Source organism: Epargyreus clarus, unplaced genomic scaffold, assembly GCF_041222505.1.
Source record: "Epargyreus clarus isolate Ecla_fem2 unplaced genomic scaffold, WU_Ecla_fem_2.2 ptg000024l, whole genome shotgun sequence".
NCBI classification, from domain to species: Eukaryota; Metazoa; Arthropoda; class Insecta; order Lepidoptera; family Hesperiidae; genus Epargyreus; species Epargyreus clarus.
In genome coordinates, this window is record NW_027332231.1 from 11,572,222 (window position 1) to 11,590,869 (window position 18,648).

The 18,648-nt window shown below is 37.8% G+C and overlaps 3 protein-coding genes across 3 annotated transcripts; 1 reads left to right on the top strand and 2 right to left on the bottom strand.

Annotated features, from left to right (window-relative positions):
• Nucleotides 1–34: 34 nt before the first annotated feature.
• LOC140752260 (speckle-type POZ protein-like) lies at nucleotides 35–3,014 on the bottom strand. The gene is made up of 2 exons (XM_073086483.1): nucleotides 2,792–3,014; nucleotides 35–1,618 (listed from the first exon to the last, which is right to left on the bottom strand). Exon 2 carries the CDS (start codon nucleotides 1,615–1,617, stop codon nucleotides 763–765), a length of 855 nt encoding a protein of 284 aa, XP_072942584.1. The 5' UTR covers nucleotide 1,618; nucleotides 2,792–3,014; the 3' UTR covers nucleotides 35–762.
• A 1,484-nt stretch (nucleotides 3,015–4,498) lies between these two features.
• Nucleotides 4,499–15,157, bottom strand: Pngl (N-glycanase Pngl). Its single transcript, XM_073086467.1, has 11 exons — nucleotides 14,806–15,157; nucleotides 14,010–14,177; nucleotides 12,857–13,022; nucleotides 12,142–12,320; nucleotides 11,426–11,611; nucleotides 10,270–10,440; nucleotides 9,598–9,749; nucleotides 8,649–8,780; nucleotides 7,843–7,991; nucleotides 7,039–7,209; nucleotides 4,499–6,061 (listed from the first exon to the last, which is right to left on the bottom strand). Exons 1-11 carry the CDS (start codon nucleotides 15,022–15,024, stop codon nucleotides 5,841–5,843), a joined length of 1,914 nt encoding a protein of 637 aa, XP_072942568.1. The 5' UTR covers nucleotides 15,025–15,157; the 3' UTR covers nucleotides 4,499–5,840.
• Nucleotides 15,158–15,431: 274 nt separating this feature from the next.
• Nucleotides 15,432–18,515, top strand: LOC140752385 (uncharacterized). The gene is made up of 9 exons (XM_073086659.1): nucleotides 15,432–15,529; nucleotides 15,878–16,011; nucleotides 16,228–16,340; nucleotides 16,449–16,543; nucleotides 16,646–16,808; nucleotides 16,940–17,216; nucleotides 17,489–17,644; nucleotides 17,826–18,032; nucleotides 18,290–18,515. The coding sequence occupies exons 1-9, from the start codon at nucleotides 15,490–15,492 to the stop codon at nucleotides 18,443–18,445; spliced, it is 1,341 nt and encodes a 446-aa protein (XP_072942760.1). The 5' UTR covers nucleotides 15,432–15,489; the 3' UTR covers nucleotides 18,446–18,515.
• The last annotated feature ends 133 nt before the right edge of the window (nucleotides 18,516–18,648 follow it).

The window sequence follows — 18,648 nt, forward strand, 5'->3', positions numbered from 1 at the left end:
GAAACAATGCAAGAGAATAATAAACAAAACATTATTATTATAAAAATGTTTATTAGCTTTCAACATAGGGTATTAATACTTAATCTCAAGAAATATTTTCCGATATAATTTCCATATTTTAAAGCAGGTTACAAAATAAAGTTCGTTATAATACTTAAACAGAATATATAATTAATAATTACATATCCTAGCAAACTACTTGGGTATGTATTACTTAGTATTAAATAAGAGATTCTCGATACTTAAAAACTAAAATGTTCAGTTCACGCTCGATTTTTATAAATAAGTGCGGTTATTACATCTAAATAGCACGTGGCTAGCGAACATTTATTTGTGATCTCGATATTTATTTTCATTAATTTTCGTTGCATAATTTCAAAGTTTAGAAATGTCGGATGCGATTGCAAGTTGGGTGGGAGACCGCTAGTGGCTAAATCGCATTCGCGCCATCTCAGTTCGAAGTTCGAAATATATTTCTAAAGTATAACTTAAGGCTTAAGGTATACCTTAGAAATATATTTCGCTTAAGACTTAAGCTATTGTCTTGCTTGTTACAACCTGGTTAGGTCTAGGACGATGTCACGGAATTTGAATATACGGTATCCTCTACTTGTCGTAAAAGGTGATTAAATGTTTGATTACTAATTGATTATGAATATCTATCATTAAACCTTTCACATCTTTGACTTAAGTAACTTTTGGATCCCAAAAAAGTGTCTTGAACTCTTGACGGAATATATATATCTCTTAGCAATTCCGACATCACCCGCTCTGTAAGTAATGACCGCGCATATCGTTCACATTCACCACTCCACTCTGAATACATTCCAGGATGGCGAGAAGCAGTCGCGTCACCTTGTGTTTTGCTGCAAACTCCAGCAAATCGCAGGCGTTCTGTGCGGTCAGGCCGCTCACAAGCTGGTCCACGCACTTCTGCTCCAAGTCCGGCATCATGTAGTACGATGCGAGGAGCAGAACTTGCTCCAAACCGTTTTCGGGCAACGTGTGCAAGTACACGTAATCCTTTAAATGTTGTAACGTCAGTCTAGAAGTTCCGGACACGTCGACTGAACCTTCGGTCGTCTCTCTCCACGTCCCGCCCAGCATTCTTCGTAGCACAGGACTCGAGGCGGCCAGGACTGCCCTATGCACGTGCACAGAACCGTCTTCTCCGCGCAATTCGAAATCAGTCAGTTCATTATCGTCGTGCAAGGAGGCGAAAGAGCTCGCGCTTGGAACGATGTCCATGTGGACGCTCACATCGAACGTGTACTGTTGCTTCTTATTCTCGTGAACCAGGTGCCAGGTGCCATCATCGCTGGTGAAACATTTGTTCGTGATCCCGAGCTCCTTGCTCGTGAATTTGATTGTGTAGGTCAGATCATCGTCAGGACGGAGCTTGAAAAATTTGACGCAAATCAAATTGTTGTAGATATTCGTGTGGCCGTTGTTGACCTGGGCGGCAATGACCTTCACCTGGAAGACTGCCGCGCCGCTGATGACGAACTCCGGGCTGGTCTTGGTCGCGAAAGGAGTGTTGTAATTGGTGACGCCGAGATTAACTGATAAGGTGTTAGCTCGCTTCACTAAGTTTTTCACTTCTATGAGTGATGCCATTCTGTAACAAAAAACATGTTACGCTCAAGGTTCAGTCAATTGGGAGGTATTGTGATCATAGTTACTCTATTTTTATTTTAAGACTAGTTCAAATGTTTGGCAAAGTAAAAAACTAAATAAGTGAATGGTGACTACCACCATTTGTTTTGTTATCTAATTGTCTATAGAACAAAGGCTTTTAGGTTTTGGTACAAATCCCACACTACTAATTGTAGAACCACATAACAAAGGTGATGGAAATTAATTGTGCCTTACTGGTATAGAAATATTGTGAAGCTCTTCTTGCATCTTGGTTTAAGAGTGTGAATGCTGATAGACTTAAATATATGGCAACCAACAGCCCACAAGAGTGATAATCTGTTATCAACTTCAGGTTGAACCCTGTTATGGTAAGACATGTGTAATAACACATGTCTATGGCCGAAAATGACCACTTACCATCAGGGACACTGCTTGCTCACTGGCTACATCAATCTTATAAAAGAAAATGTGCCACTGCTACAGTAAAGAAAGTTATATTTCAAGGACAGTAATGCATCTGTGGCTAACAATTAGTATTCTGTGTTGATTACAGATATCCAAAGATAGGGCACATGCTTGTTGGCTACTTTAGTTTAATAACAAAGATAGATTCAACATTTTCAAACTTGGTAGATCATTTTCATAAAAGTTCACCCACTTGCACACAACGGCTTATACCTATAAGTTTCTACTCCAAAAATGAAAAGGTTCATTTCATGTTGTATCCAAATTTATCAATAAATTAATAATTATATCGAGGAGCAGTTACTTGTCTGGATCTTTGATAAGGTTGGATTTTTATTTTATTTATTTATTTATTAAAGGTTCACCAATGTAGTCTACACTTATATAAATTATATTGCAAAAGTTAGATAAATAAGTTAGTTAGTTGTATAATTTAATTATTTGCCAGAAATTTAAATTAATTTGTTGACCGTTAAATATAATTATAAAAGGCATTTGAAATTTGATTAAATTGTTATATGTAAATACACAAATAAAAGATAAAAAAGTGGAGGCTAATTTTATTAAATCTCACAAATCGAATTTCGTATGATCACGTGACCTAAATTATGAACAATTAAAGTTTTTAAATGAGAAACTTCATAATGCTTACAAAGGATACTTCGAAAAACAAAGGATAGGTACTTACTTCAGAGAAAAATTACGCGGACAACGCAAATTGTATTCTATTTATGAACTACAACACTAGAAACTAAAAGACACATCTTAATTTAAAGTTATCCTTATTATTTACTCCTTACGAATTAGTCCGATTTCCAATTATTTTAGATATGTACTAAACAAAAACAAAAGAAAAGTTCTAATCTTTTATGCCAGGCCCAGCTGGTAGTTTCCACAGATAACTAATGACACTGACAGTGAAAATAATCAGATAGATACACAATACGATATTACGATTGCGCGATACGTTCAGTACTTACACGATACACATAATATTACAATATTTAAAAACTAAAAATCTATTTTATACGTCTATTTTTCTATCCTTGTGACTCGTGATTAATTTCAGTATTTTACTAACGTTGTCATATTTTAAACATTAAAGGCTTTTCTGATAACCCATCATACCTTAATAAAACTAAAACTTATAAGCTAGTATAGAGACCGAGGTTTTCAGCCAATGTTTTTGTCAATTTTATCGTTATTTTATTTTTATGTAAATTCGTAACTAACTGGTGTGTTAAAAGTATATAAATAATTAGTGTAGAGTCCGCACCAAACTTCTAGTCCGCTCTGAATATACAAATGAGTCACGTCGCACCAGCAAATTGCTGTTATTAGGTAGAAATAGGTGTGGTGGTGGTGCCGCCGGAGCCGAATCACAAAGCGTTGTACCTTCAAAAGTAATTGGTAGCTTTTCGATATTAAAAATTAACTTGGGAACATATTTCTTTAACTATAACATTATCTAATGATGATAAGTAGTAGAGATAGGATAAAATGAAAAAACACCGACGATTTATGCGTAATTTTATTACTACTCTTGACATGAATCTAAACATCGAATAACAAATGCATGTATTTTTTTATACAATAATATTGTTTTACATAAAATTCGATAAATCAATCACATAACTACATTAAGACCATGTTACAGAGCCTTTTCATATACCACCACGATACGGTATATATTTACCAAAATAATTGGTTAAATCTAATAGTACTCTTATACCTTTTTATGTAATGACTATAGGTACGTAAATCAATGATATTTTTCTGAACGGTTTAACTTTCATAACAAAATCCATAGACAATCCATAATTTTGTTGTTGACAGAAAATTTGGGGTTAATTTTCCCGCGTTATTACCAATAGATCCGATATGGCATCGATGTATTGTGTCGGCTATGAAAACATACTCTTACAGGCAAATCGAGCAAAATTATACTAAAAATTTTAATCTAAACATAATTCTACAAATGTATGTAAACAATGTTGTTTAGCGTTAATAAAATCATATATTCTACAAATTTAAAATACAAGCAAAGTGTAATAGATTCACATAAATATTTAAATTATGACTAGAAGTACTGTCTTGTAACTATAAAATAGGTTAAAATATATATCAAATATATTTTTAACAACATTTAGTTCGATTGGTTTCAAAGAGATCCATGTCCCACAATAGAACGTAACAAGGCGTGTGTTGAGTACGCAAGTATGAAGTTATACTTCTCTGGCATAATTAATAAAACGTAATAAATATATTTTTGCAGTCACGAAAGACCAATAAACATCTTACGACAAAGTATCAACTTTGGTATATATTTTTTTATTTTTACTAAAAATGTAAAATGAACTTCAGAGATTTGAGAACCTTCGTATACTTAAAGTAAATTTAATTTTTAAAGTAGATGGCGTTGGTGATATTCAAAAGCAAATAAATAATACTTCTTACCAGCGAGGCTTTCCTGCATTATTTCAAAATATAATCTTATCAAAGAGTACCCAAAGAAGTATAACTTCAAGAATAGATTATATCAAAAACTTAAATACATAGCAAAATGGAAATAAATAATGTTATTATGAAATGGAATGTAATTTTTTACCTAAGTAAATACAAGTCAAAAATAGTTCAACAATTGCATATTATATAAAAGATAGGTATTATAATAATATAATATTGTAAATCTACCACATAAAGAGTCTAAAGTCCTTATCAATATACATTTAAGAAAAATAATATATCTAACATTTTTATTTGATAGTAGATTTTAACATATTTTGAGAATGGTAGACATCATACTCATCAAGATATTATATAATGTAATGTAATAACTGAATTATTTTTTTATAGTCATGGCGCACGCCATTTTGACCTTAATTAAACATAAAGTCAAATCATTCTAAATAAAAAAGTTGAATATAAGATTATGTAGTCTTCTTGAAAGTTTAATCTGCGTTTTTTTTAATTAAAAGCCGTAAACATTTTAAAATATCACTAGAAATCACTATTCTATAATGTGGCAACATTTGTGCATACTAGATGAGCCGTCAAAGTATTTATAGTTAGCCGAATTTGAGTTCAATCAAATTTCGGCGGCAGATTCTATTTTACAAGCTTTTTTATTTGTGCATGTGTTCTGAAACTTATCCGTTTAAATTTCTTTTAAACATCACGGCAATTATTATTACACATATATTTTTAAATCTAAAATAACATTATAGGAACATAATAGTAATAAAATAAACTTGTTATATTATTAAAACATCATTCTTTAGTTTAGCATTGAAATCGCGTAGTAACGCATTCATGCAAAATAGGCTCAAAAAACAAAAAAAAAACAAAAAATATATACTTGGCTCTTCAGACCTTTAACCACATAAGGTAACACGTCTGGCAGCTATATACCATTAAAAAAAAGAACAAACACTTAGCACTTTAGGCCATCACACAACCCTACTCCCCCCTCGTTTCGCCCGCTCGCACTTGGCACTTTGGGCCGTCACTACACAAACAAATACGTCTTCTAGCTTAATACCATTAAAAAAAAAACAAAAATCTTGGGTCTTCAGGCTGTCCCCACACAAGCCAATACGTGTGCTAGTTATATACCATTAAAAAAGATCTTTGCTCTTCGGGCCATCATCAAACAAGCTAGCGAGTCTGCCAGCTAATTAAAAAAAAATAAAAACTTGATACTTTAGGCCATCACACAACCCTACTCCCCCCTCGCTTCACTCCTCCCCCTCCCGTTGCTGCCGCAGCTCGTCCAGCAGCACCGCGGGGTCGGGGTCCCGGCGCAGCGCGAGCCGCAGCTCGAGGGCCACGTCGGCGCTGGACGCGGGCTGCCGGAACAGCTGCGCGTGCTGCCAGGCGGAGGCGCCCGCGCCGCCCGACAGCGAGGCCCCCACCACCACGTGCGTGAAGCGACGCCGCATCTCGGTCAGCGGCATCTCTGTTACCAATACGTAGCTAATATAGTCATTTGTTTTTAGCTCAAAAAAGGATAACACCTTATTTATATAAATTAATTAAGGCCAATTTCAGAAGTAACAAAGGGTACAAATGACCACCTTTTTTATAATATAGGCGTAGCAAACGATACATATGATGCATACAGTCCACAAGATGGTAATTGGCTACTGCCGCCCATGGACATCTGTAATCAACCCCAGATAGGATTAGATATTCCTACCTGAAGTCGGCCACAGATGCGCCACTACCCCTGAGGACTAAGCTGGAACAGTCGGAAAAGTCTGTCTCCCTTACCACACCCCTCAAACCGGAACACAGCAGCGCCTAACACTGCTGTTATTAGGCAGAAATAGGTGAGGCGGTGGTGCCGCCGGAGTCGAACCACAAAGGATTCTACCACCTTCAAAAATATTTAGCCTTCAAAATTATTCACCTTTTATGTTATAGATGTAGCAGACGAGCATGCAATTTACTTGATGGCAAGTGGCTACTGCCGCCCATGGATATCTGTAATCAACCCTAATAGGATTAGATATTCCTAGCTGAGGTCTGTCACAGATGCATCGCTACCCGTAAGGAGTAAGCTGGAACGCCTCGGAAAAATATGTCTCCCTTTAAATATAACACATTTATAAAAGGATTTTTTAGTTAATGACTTCAGTTTAGTGACACTTTAGTAAGGCCCTTTTTGATTGTTGATAAATATAATATTTCGTATTTTTTTTGGTTTGTTTATAAAAAAATATACATTTTCTAACCACACTCCAGTGTTTCCAACATCATTCCAATATTTTTTATTCAAACAAAAGAAATACTTGAATACACATAAATTTATATCACTTATTTGGTCGTATACACTTATTTAACATATAACCCGCGTCCATGCATAAAGTCTATGTGAAAAAGTTGCAGGCAGAAAATAGTTTACCATTTAAATAAAATACAGTCACAACTTACTGCACAACGTCACGATTTTTGAGTCAGGCCCATCAAACTGTAGGGTCCAATCGATCTTCCCGGTCTCGTAGACCTGAGTCACTGCGGTGATGGAGAGGGACTGGAAGGCCAGCCGCTGGTCGTCACTCTTCACCGCCATCTTCCATCCCACCAGACCAGTTTTCTCACCCTCTGCGGATAGAAATGGCGATTTATTAAGTAATTTAATTCTTGCACTAAATAAACAGTACACATACAGGTCTGATAACAGTGTAAAATTAATATGATTACTTAATTCACTAAATACCCAAAGATTTCTTTTTGTCATTATATATTACTGTTTAGCAAAAAAAACTGTTACTCGTACAACTCACAGCCTGACATTAGGATTTCTCTTGTATCGTTAGTGCCATGAACACACATAAAGACGGATACACAAACACTCAGACTTACAACCGAAATCTTAATTCATATGTGAGATATCATGATACTAGTGTAAGACCTCCCTTAAGTTTAAGTTAAGTTTTATGTTTTTAGCATTCTCTCAGTACTGCTTGCACCGGAAGTTATTGCCACTTAGAAGACGCCTAATTGTTATGGTACATTTATTTCAAGTTAATTTCCTTGAGCTAAACACATTATATTGGTAGGTGGTTAGTGCACTGCAAGTAACTCAATTTCCCATATGTTATGCCTGCATATAAACTAGCTTACATGGTACCTATACATCACTTAGATATCTGCCTGGTCGAGAATCGAACCCGGAACCCTGCATATCAGACGGGTGAATGGGACTACGGGGTTAGTAATGCTAATGTCACATACCCTCTCTCGCGAGATACACCTGCTTCCAGTCGTGCTCAACCTTGCGGAACATGTGCTTGCAGGCGAACAGACCAGACGCCCATGTGGACACCTTGTCGATCTGCTCGCCGTCGCGGCTCACCGTGTACTCGTCTGTGCTCGTGCAGTATCTGGGGACAGAGGGTTTTATTGTAGGCAGTGTGGTGCCTCGCCGAGAGATTGCGCTGCACGTTTCTGTATCACGCTATTAAACTTTTTTCAACAACTTGTACGTATACAGGCTTCGAACTGAGACTGTAGGTGTACGACTGCTCCCCACCTAGTCTACAAGGAGATCTCACTTTGCCTAACAAGATAGAGGGAAAGAATTGTGCATGCATGCATGTGTGTGGCGTCTTTATAAGGCGTCGTGTAACTGTACTTGTGTATTATGGTTAATATACGTAATTAATCTATCCATAATCTTTCCTATCAACAATCGAAATTGAACTATTTCTGTTAGACAAAAATAGTAAATTTTCGATTTTGTGTAGGCAAAAATTGGATAGGTTGATTTATTAACTATAGTCCACGCCAAACTGCTAGTCCGCTCTGAAGTTGTTGCGAGCAGGTGTAGTCATATATTTTGCTATGGCAATGCAATTCATTTCTATATTCAAAGCGGACTAGCAGTTTTACGCGGACTATACCTTTGTAACAATATGTACGCGTGTGAGCTACGTCGCACACTTGTCTTCCTATGTGTGCGTGTGTGCATGCTTGAGTCTTTGTTTGTATGTAGCATTGCAATCTCACGATTTTTGATTATGAAGGTAATTTTAACTAACTTGATGGTGTAGTCGCCGGGCTGGTCGAACTCGAACACGTGTCCCTTCCCGCTGTGTCCGATCTCGCCGCGCCCCTTGCGCCACTCCAGCGAGCCCGACAGCCGCCCCTGCGCCTCGTAATCTTGAGGCGATCTACAATCATACAATATTTTATTTATAATATTTTTAAATAGAAGATTATTTTTACTTTACGTTTATTCTGTTATTATGATAGTGTTTATTTTATGATTAAGTAGTTTAATTTTTATTTTTAATAAGTTTAAATAAATAAAATACTGTTCTAATTAATTAAATAAATAATAATAGAAAGTTATAGAAAAAATATTAGAGGAGTCCATAGGCAACAGTAGTCACTGATTATTATCCAACGAACTATATTATTATGTTAAAATCTTACTTGAATATTATAAAAAATAAGTACCTACAAGCACTCAGAAGCACCGGCTTCTCTGTTGCGAATAGCTCGTAATCCGACTCCCAGAATCACCTGAGTAAATGCAGCTCCGGTTAACCTTCCGCCCTATCAGCACAGTCACCAGCTATCCTTACACCGTCTTGGCCACCTTTTTTTTCCAGGAACCCTTCAAAAGGTACCCGGTGCCGTGGGAACGATACGGGGTTATGTGGGACTCTTACCGCACTAAACCCCCAGGGTGGCCGGCCTCGGCGCTAGTAGAGGACTCCGGGATCTTCAAAGGAACGCGACCGGTGTCCTCTCAGTGCACTGTCCTGTCGGGCTTCGCCCAGATGAGTTTGTATCACCATACCGTCTGGTGTATACGACGGAATGCGGCCACACATACCGCCGTCCTTCCCGGGGTCGCTAGCCGGACGGTTCGAGCTCCCACTCTTCCCGCAATCCCGGAAGCCCCTTTTAGTCGCCTCTTACGACAGGATACCGTAGCCTTATTCTGGTCCCGGAGCTACAGGGAGCGTCTCGGACAGCTACCTCTCGTGCAGCAGCTCCACCAGCTCCAGCAGCGCGCGCTTGGCGAGGTAGCGGCGGCGCGGCTGCGACACCTGCGCCTGGCGGTGCTCGCGCAGCGCCAGCATGCTGTCCAGCAGCTCGCCCTCCGTGCAGCGGTTGCGGCGGGTCAGCACCTGGGAATTACACGTTACCTGATGAACACCTGGATTTTATTTATGGAAAATACGCATGCAGCTCAACCTTTACTCTCACTTTTGGCAAATATTAACCGATGTTTATTATGGTATAGTCCACGTAAAACTGCTAGTCCACTCTGAATATAGAAAGGAACCGCCTCAAGCAAATTGTATGACTACACCTGCTCGCAACAACTTTAAAACGGACTAGCAGTTTGTGATAACTATAGACGCCGTTTATTTGTATAGTCCACGCCAAACTTCTAATCTACTCTGAATATAGAAACAAGTCACGTTACAACAGAAATTGTAGATATTAGCGGGACAAAGACAGCACGACTCCCCCTGCCCCTCCGCAGCCCGCTCTCGCCCGCGGGTACATAGCTGCGTTAATGTGCCCTTAGTGTTACTACGGAGTATGCTCGTGGTTGTGTTCGATCGCATTAGCCTCTAACTAAACCTGCACACAACAACTTAGCGGACTAGAAGTTTGGCGCGGAGTATACCCCTCCAGTACCTCCTTATGGTTGGTGGTGTACCGCCAGGTGACATCCTGCAGGTCGTCCCGGGAAACCGCGATGACATAGGAGAGCTTCTTCTTCCAGCCGTGCGCGTACATTAAAGGTGAGTTCATCTTGCCCTCGCACGGGTCCACGTGGATCCAGCCGTTCGTGTCGTAGTCGAACACCTGGGAAACGAGACATGTTGTGACCACTCCCTTATAACTTATAATTGTACAAAACGTGTTACATGATATGGGCTCCTTTAATCAAAAGAATTATAATCTTCGCTTTAATAGTATTTCAGTATTTTTGTAAATTATATTTGTAAAAAAAGCAGAGAGTTTCCAACAGAGATATCCCATTAAAAAAAAATTCGTTGAACTTAATTTACGTGCAAAGAAACTTATTGATTGATTGAATCAAAATCAAGCAATCTGATTTGACATAAATCCATCCGCTAGGTAGCTTCAATTTACCTAGCCACAAAGATTGGAGATTCTGCTCGAAGGACCAAGTGAGTAGCAAATGGAACGCGGGGCAGCAGCGCGAATCAGGTTTATTAAATAGTCTATTATTTAAGTAGTAAGACTCGAAGGTGCAAACATTTTATTCAGTTGTAAGTAACAATCGCAGTGTCATAATTGAGCAAACATGGTAGCAGCGCAGCACAGCTTAGTTACTATCTATTTTATCAACGTGAATCCAATTCAAATTATTAAAAATTGAAATAGTGACTTTATCAGTATACTGCACTTCACATGATACAAATACTTACCTCATGTTATATCCAAGCGCGTGACATCTATTATCGACCAACCCAGATCAAAAAAATCAAAAAATATGTTTCTAATCGTACCTAGCGTATATCCGGCTCGAAGGACCAAAGATTTGCAGTTGACTACTTCTTTTGGTATTATGGTCGTAATACCCTCCGGGTCTCTCATACGTAGCAGCCTTTTCAACATAAGGGCGGTTTTTTTATCGTCCGGAAAACTCGGCACGAGTGCCTTCCGTCACAGGGGCCGATGAAAGGTGATGTCGGACTCCAACCGACTAAAAATGTAACGGTGTTCCTTCATCAATGCGGGGGTGGAGCCGCGGGAACACTTGCGCGCACTTCCGCGACTCCACCAAACAAAAGGGCGATGGGTAGGGATTTTCGGATCTCACCTCGCACCACACATGGTCAGCGGTATCAAACACATATCGTGTATCGTAGCCGAGCGATCGTGCTAGTAACGCGAAGCAGTTCGCGTACTCGCCGCACCGTCCGCGGCGCGTGCGGAGCAGCGCTCGCACCTCGTTGTGGCGGGGGAACGTCACCACGCCCGGCTCGCATGACGTGCACTTGTATTCCTAGGGGTGAGGGGAGTGTTAATATTGATTGAGATGAGATGAACAAACTAAACAAATGTATGTAAAGTAAAGCTACTTTACATATTTACTACTTGACAGATTTTATTTGTTGAAAGATCTTTACCTCACTCTAATGAAGAATTAATTGTAACTAATGAATGACCAAGTCTAACTTAACAAGTGACCTAGACAGTACAAAAAATATCAACTAATGTCAAGAATTTAATACTTTATTCAGGGTAAATTAAGAGGGTGACAACAAAAATTGTGGGTTAATTCTAGTGAATCCACAGGATGTTATTTCACCGCTATTTCGATGTTATAATGGCAGTGTTAATCACTGCTGTAAAGTGCTTTAAAAACTTAATTTAATAAGAGAATTACAAATAGAGATAGCATTTCGAATTAGTCCGCAGGAGAATGGCAAAATGGATTTATTTCTGCTCTCGGGCCGTCAATCAACAACAATATAAATTTACAAATAAGCTGTCAACTTGTTACATAAGACACCACTCAACCAAAGAACATACCTCAATAACACAAGACTCCCCATCAATAACCCCGTTAGTCTTGCGCACGAACGTGGTAGCGCCGGCGCACTGGTCGCACGCGGGCTTGTCCACCCACAGGAAGAACTCGTGCTTGAACCACCCCACCAGCTCCGCGAGCAACGCCATGTCGTACGACATGTCGTCGTCTTTTATCTCACCTGGAAACAATTCAATAATTTTATCTTCATTATCTTATATCCTTGAAAAGAGTATTAATGAAAATCAATAAATTATTATTATTTACTTTTTTTATAATATAGGAATAGCACATGAGCTTGCAGTCCACCTGATTGTAAGTGGCTACTGCAGCCCATGGACTTCTATAATCGACCCTAGATAGGATTAGATATTCCTAACTGAGGTCGGCCACTGATGCGCTCCTGAGGACTAACCTAGAAAGCCTCGGAAAAGTATGTCTCCCTTACCTCACCCTTCAAACCACAACATAGCAGTGTTTAACACTGTTGTTATGAGGAAGAAATAGGTGAGGCAGGGGTTGCCCCCGGAGCCTATCATATGCCGGAAGCCTATCATATACATGTTGATGCCTACTTACACCATGTCCTCATATGTACGTCAGCAGTACGTCACAAAACTCAAAGCTGCTTCAGAAATGAGCATAGCAGTGGTTTTTATGTATTCAAACATATTTCCTCTATCAAATTTTCCAATATAAACAATTTAAAAACCCCACCTGTCTTGATCTTCTTCTGATGAGCTCGCATCCTTTCAAAGGCTCTCAACTGGAGACACATCAGTGGGATGTGTGATCGTCCATACTCTTGCAGAGCCTCATCTTCATACTTCAGCATCTCATTAAACATGGTTTGAATGGACAGAAGGAATGGATTGGTGGTATTCTGAAAATACAAATATTTTTATGATCAATCATTGTTTATTGGAGATTTGTTAGTTGTTTCTTTTTTATAAAATTGAATTAACAAACAAAAGTTATCTAAATATACATATATAACTCAAAGGTGACTGACTGACATAGTGATCTATCAACGCACAGCCCAAACCACTGGACTGATTGGGCTGAAATTTGACATGCAGGTAGATGTTATGACGTAGGCAACTGCTAAGAAAGGATTTTGATCGATTCTAATATCAATCTCGTTTGTAATATAGCAGGAAAGGAGGATGCAATCCATCGGATGGTAAGTGGCTATTAGTGTTCATAGTCATCTGTAATCATCATAATTTATCATAACCTGTTGTTTTTTCTCATAATCAATATTTTTATGTGTAATAATTGCTTTTTATTATTTGAAACAAATTTCATGATATCATTTGTCCTTTTTTCACTGTCATATTCTGTATTCAGTTTCAAAGATTAGTAAGCAATTATTTCTATTAAAATCAATTCATTCTCAACAAAGAAAAATAGATCAGATCGATTTGTTTCAATGACTCTCACATCGTTTAATATGCCTTCGAAGCACAAAATACTTTTAAAATGTACATCAATATTCATCACCAAACCATTACTGTCCCACTGCTGGGCACGGGTCTCCTCTCAGAGTGAGAAGGATTAGGCCATAGTCCACCGCGCTGGCCAAGTGCGTATTGGTAGACTACACATACCTTTGAAAACTTTTTTTTTTAAAGATTTCTCAGGTATGCAGGTTTCCTCACGATGTTTTCCTTCACCGTTTAAGCAAGTGATAATTAATTTCTAATACGCACATAACTCCGAAAAATCAGAGGTGCATGCCTGGGATTTGAACCTCGGACCCCTCGAGCGAGAGGTCGAGTTTCTTAACCACTAGGCTATCACTGCTATATACTAGGCTATCACTGCTATATTGTTTAATCTACATCAATATTAAAGCATGTCAACTTACTAAAATTTCAGCTGATTTGAGTTGGCGCAGCTTCTTGCGGTACAGCGGTATAGACTGGGCTTGCATATATTTCTCTGGACCAAAGCAGAAGACGATTTTCTTTTCAATGGCTATACGAGCCAAATTGAGTTTCTCGATTTGGCCAGTGAATACATAATCATTAGTCACCTAAAACCAATATTTATAGAAAAGCATGTATTTATTTATTGTAGATAAAATTAAGTGTTGAAATCATTGTCTCGAAGAAAGGTTGCGAGGTGACTTTTTGCCTGGATTCAAACCCCGAACCCTCTGCATGTCAGAGCAGTGCGATAACTGCTCTTCCCCGTAGGTCGGAAACATATGTCTATATTACACCAGACACAATGTTGTTCGAATGAAATGAAATAAAGGATGGTGATAGAGACTGCACTACAGTATTTTTGCAATCAAAATTGTTCTGTACTTATTCCTGTTCCACCTTGCATGTTTTTTATAAGTTAAAAGGTTGAGGAATGAATTTCTGTTTGGCGACCCATGTTGTAGAGCAGTCATCATTCCAGTCTTGCCTACAGTAGGATCCAGATTCAATGGACGACCAAACCAATATCGAAAAGATGAATTTAAAACTCTGTTCAGGGTCTGGGCGCTTGTGTATTTGTCTTTGTGTGTCCATGACACCAACAACCTAGGATAAATTCTAACATGCAGTGTATTATAAATAGTGTAGAAGATTTTTATGCGCAATCACACAAACTGTAAAATGTAGTATATTATTATATCTATAAAATATAAAACAGAATAAAAAAAGTCTCACCGCATCTAACTCAAAGCCGAGGTACAACAAGTATTCGCGAAAATCATTGCATTTCAGCAATCCTTGCAGCACACGGCTCCTCAAACGACAGAAATCGCGGTCGAACGGGTTCGCCAGGATATGGTTTATGAGCTGCAACATCTCGTTCAAGATGTTCTCATATTGTTTATCGTTGCTCACAAACATTTCTATTAACGCGAGCCGCGCGGTGTCCTCCATGACTACGTATTTATAATATTTATTCACACGATCGCAAAGAAATTCCGAAAGACGACACTTTTCATTGAAAACTGCAGGTTCACAAATCGTTTGTTATCGATCGATTTTGATGATTTCGGTATTTTCAACACTTGTCAATTTTTGTATTGTCATGACGTAAGCGCTTCGTTCAGAAACTAAGGAAAAGTATGTTGAGTTAATTAATTATTAAAATATTTATTTATCTTTATCTGAATTAAAAAAGTACCATGCACATAACACGTAACAAAATATTTCATGTATTTTTCTTTTACAATTTGCATGACACGGTTGTCGGAAACGGTAAAACCACGAAACAGAAAAAACTAGGGTAAAACTGTTGGTTGACCCGCGCAAATATTCACACCATGTATCAATGAAATCATTTATACCATTGGTTACTATGGTTACTATTTTCAAACATTGAAATATCTGCATCATTTCAAGATGCGTAAACACTCCATCTTAAGTGAGAAAACAAATGAAGGTGAGGATTTTCCTATACAACATAAATTATTTTAAAGCTTCAATTAATGCTAGCATAATTTTCTAACTCAAGCAAAATACTACCCACATACATTTTACACATGCTTATATTTTTTACAGCTTTTACAAATGTTTATTATATGAACTTTGTTGTATTCCAATTAAATCGAATATGTACTTTATAGCTTTGTTGTCCTACTTGTTTCCTATCCAAAAAATACAATTATAAATTGAATACAATTATTTTGCTGAAAATTAGTCCATTCGTTACGCCTATACCTACATGTATTTGGAATGCTATAAAATTTGTTATGAAATAGTAAACGTAGTTAAATGATATATTTTGTAGAGTTTCACCATGGATCTCGCAACTGGTTATTGCATGCCCACTATGTACGAGGCGAGCATGCAGCTTGCCTCAACTTGGCTGACGAACTTCAGATCCAGTCCGACAATACACACAGATATGCTCATTTTATAAAGGTTTGATCACAGAAAATCTTTCTTTTTATAAGTTAAAAAACTGTAATGTAATTACATAATATTACAGCTATTAATAATTATTAATAGCTGCTTTAATCTTTAATTGCTGCTGTAATCTGCTGAGTAACAGCACAAAGATCGAATGGAATGGTATAAGTTGTTTAGGCCTTCTCATTGTGAATTGACCTAGCTAGTGCACATTAAATTTATTTTAAGGGATCAGTACTGGCTGACGCTGGTCGATATCAAGAAGCTCTTGACAAATTTCACAGCTGTATCAGGTTGCAGCCACAAGACCCTGAACCTTTGAAACAGGTTGCAAAGTGTTTGTAAGTATATATTTCGTTGTAATAATTTTTGACTCTTTCCAGCAAAAATCTTATCGAAAAAATATTAAGATGAAATAAATGATGTACTTTGATGATAATTTCCCTCAGTTTTCGCCAAGGACGTTTCCAATTATCTCTGGAGGCATATCTGGAAGCGGACAAATTAGCGAAGTATCCAGATGCAGACATTTATTGTGCTTTAGGTAAAATTTATAAACGATTTTAATTTTATACAATACTTATCAAAAATACGCTATTATACACTTGTATTTTATTATTTTGAGCGAATGTATGCATTATTTTAGCGAATTGTGCTTGGTGTCTTGGTGATATTGAGCATGGCGTGGAATGGGCGAAGGCGGCAGTCCAAGCAAATGGCGGAGAACGAGCTGGAGCACTGCTGGCCAGGCTGCTACTTGCTTACGGCGACACTGATGGTGCTTTGGCAGCCTATGATCACACTCTATCGTAAGTATATCAAGAATGTTTTTGATCGTCTGATTTTTGTTGGTACATAAAAAAACGTAACTTTAATTGAACATTTAATGAGTAATAAATTAAGTAATCAATTAAACAACTAATCTATTGTTATGGTTTAGTCTCCATGCGTGCAGTGCCGACACATTAGCAGCAGCTGGTGCTCTACGTCTTCGAGCTGGTGATCCCCGTCAAGCTTTCCAGCTCCTCGGAGCAGCTCTGTCTCAGCAGCCAACGCAGCACGCTGCAGCACTTGCTCTTGCAGCAATGATGCTGCAACATAAAGATGTGGATGCTGGGCTTGCGAGACTGAAAGCAGCTTTAACTGCACATACAACTTGCGTGGCTGCCCACTCAAACCTGGGATTGGCTTTGTTAGCAAAGAAAAAGTATATTGCGGTAAGTTTGGTTTACACGTAACTTGTACAACAGTCATGGTATATGTACAAGTATTTTTTTTTTCACTGTACTAAGTTTTTCATATGATATTAAATTACACAGATCATACTTTATTGCAATTTGAATATTAAATCCGTTATTTACATATGTGTTTTGCAAAACATGAGCAATAAATCTTATTGAAGCAAGCTCATTTTCACTCACGGAGGACCAACTTTTATATTGCTTATAAGAAAAGTTATAATCACTGTATTGTTTATTTTTCTTGACAGGCTTTGACTTGCCTCCAGCGCGCCGTGTGGGCAGCTCCACTGAGTGCAAGGGCCAACCATAACTTAGGTTTAGTTTTACTGATATGTAAGCGACCTGCCTCAGCGTTCTGTCGGCTAGCCAGCGCTACTACTCTGCAACCTCTGCAGCCCTATACCGTAAGAAAGTTACTTATTTTTATATAATCAATATTTTAAGTGTCATAATAAAACAAAATACAAATATTTCATCCTCTTAATATACATTACTTGCTAACAATTAGATTTTTTCTGTATTTTAACTACCATAACTGGTCAGATTAGCTTTGCATGAACGACAAATGCCAAATAACAATTTCAGGTTTTACTGATCGCAATGGCGTTAGAACGTTTAAGGGATAGTAGGACCGATTCAGCATATTTTCGGGCCGTGGCCTTATCTCCGGAAGATCCACTGATAAGATTAAATCTTGCTGGAAGACATGCCAGATCAGGACGTTTTGAGAAAGCAGTGGAAGAAGCTAGAGTCACTGTGGAGTTGTTGAGGGGAGACAAGCCCGATACTCAGGTAAGAATTAAAAATAGTAAAGTTGTAATACATAATTGGCACCTAAATTTTACTCACATTTAATACCTCATTTTAATACAATATTATATTGATTAACTACAACCAATTTCTACGACATTATTCAAACAAACAACAAAACTATAATAAATATTTAACGTATTTTATAAAAACGTATTATGTGAAACAAGAATGAAATAATATTATACCATTATAATAGTATTAAATAATCAAATAATTTTCTCCGTGTTATTTCGCAGTTGGCTAGTTCTGTGGCAACATTGATGGCTCTCCTACGTGATGCTGGTGTAAGTCTATCCGAGCTTCCCGCAAGTGTACCAGAGGGGGATATTCCACCTGTAGAAAAAACAACAAATTCTACTCGGAAAGAACACTTAGCACCGGATGAAGTTTGAAATAATAATTTCAAGAAATAAAATTTTGTAGCATTTGTTTTAATATAAAAACATTTTATTCCAATGTTATGCGGATGGTACTTAAAATATAAAAAGGTTAACTATGAATGATAACCTTGGTTTTATTCTACAGCATTCTGTTAATGATATTTTTAGAGTATTGATTGTGTGGATGATCCTTTGTTGCGAAAGATGATAATGAT

Bases quoted from the DNA above. Each gene is read 5' to 3' on its own strand.
- LOC140752385 (XM_073086659.1), top strand. From the start codon at position 15,490: ATGCGTAAACACTCCATCTTAAGTGAGAAAACAAATGAAG. The intron at 16,544-16,645 runs GTAAAATTTATA...GCATTATTTTAG, and splicing joins AGACATTTATTGTGCTTTAG to CGAATTGTGCTTGGTGTCTT. The intron at 16,809-16,939 runs GTAAGTATATCA...GTTATGGTTTAG, and splicing joins GCCTATGATCACACTCTATC to TCTCCATGCGTGCAGTGCCG.
- LOC140752260 (XM_073086483.1), bottom strand. From the start codon at position 1,617: ATGGCATCACTCATAGAAGTGAAAAACTTAGTGAAGCGAGCTAACACC.
- Pngl (XM_073086467.1), bottom strand. From the start codon at position 15,024: ATGGAGGACACCGCGCGGCTCGCGTTAATAGAAATGTTTGTGAGCAAC. The intron at 12,321-12,856 runs GTGGGGTTTTTA...AATTGTTTCCAG, and splicing joins TCAGAAGAAGATCAAGACAG to GTGAGATAAAAGACGACGAC. The intron at 11,612-12,141 runs GTATGTTCTTTG...CCTCACCCCTAG, and splicing joins GGGAGTCTTGTGTTATTGAG to GAATACAAGTGCACGTCATG.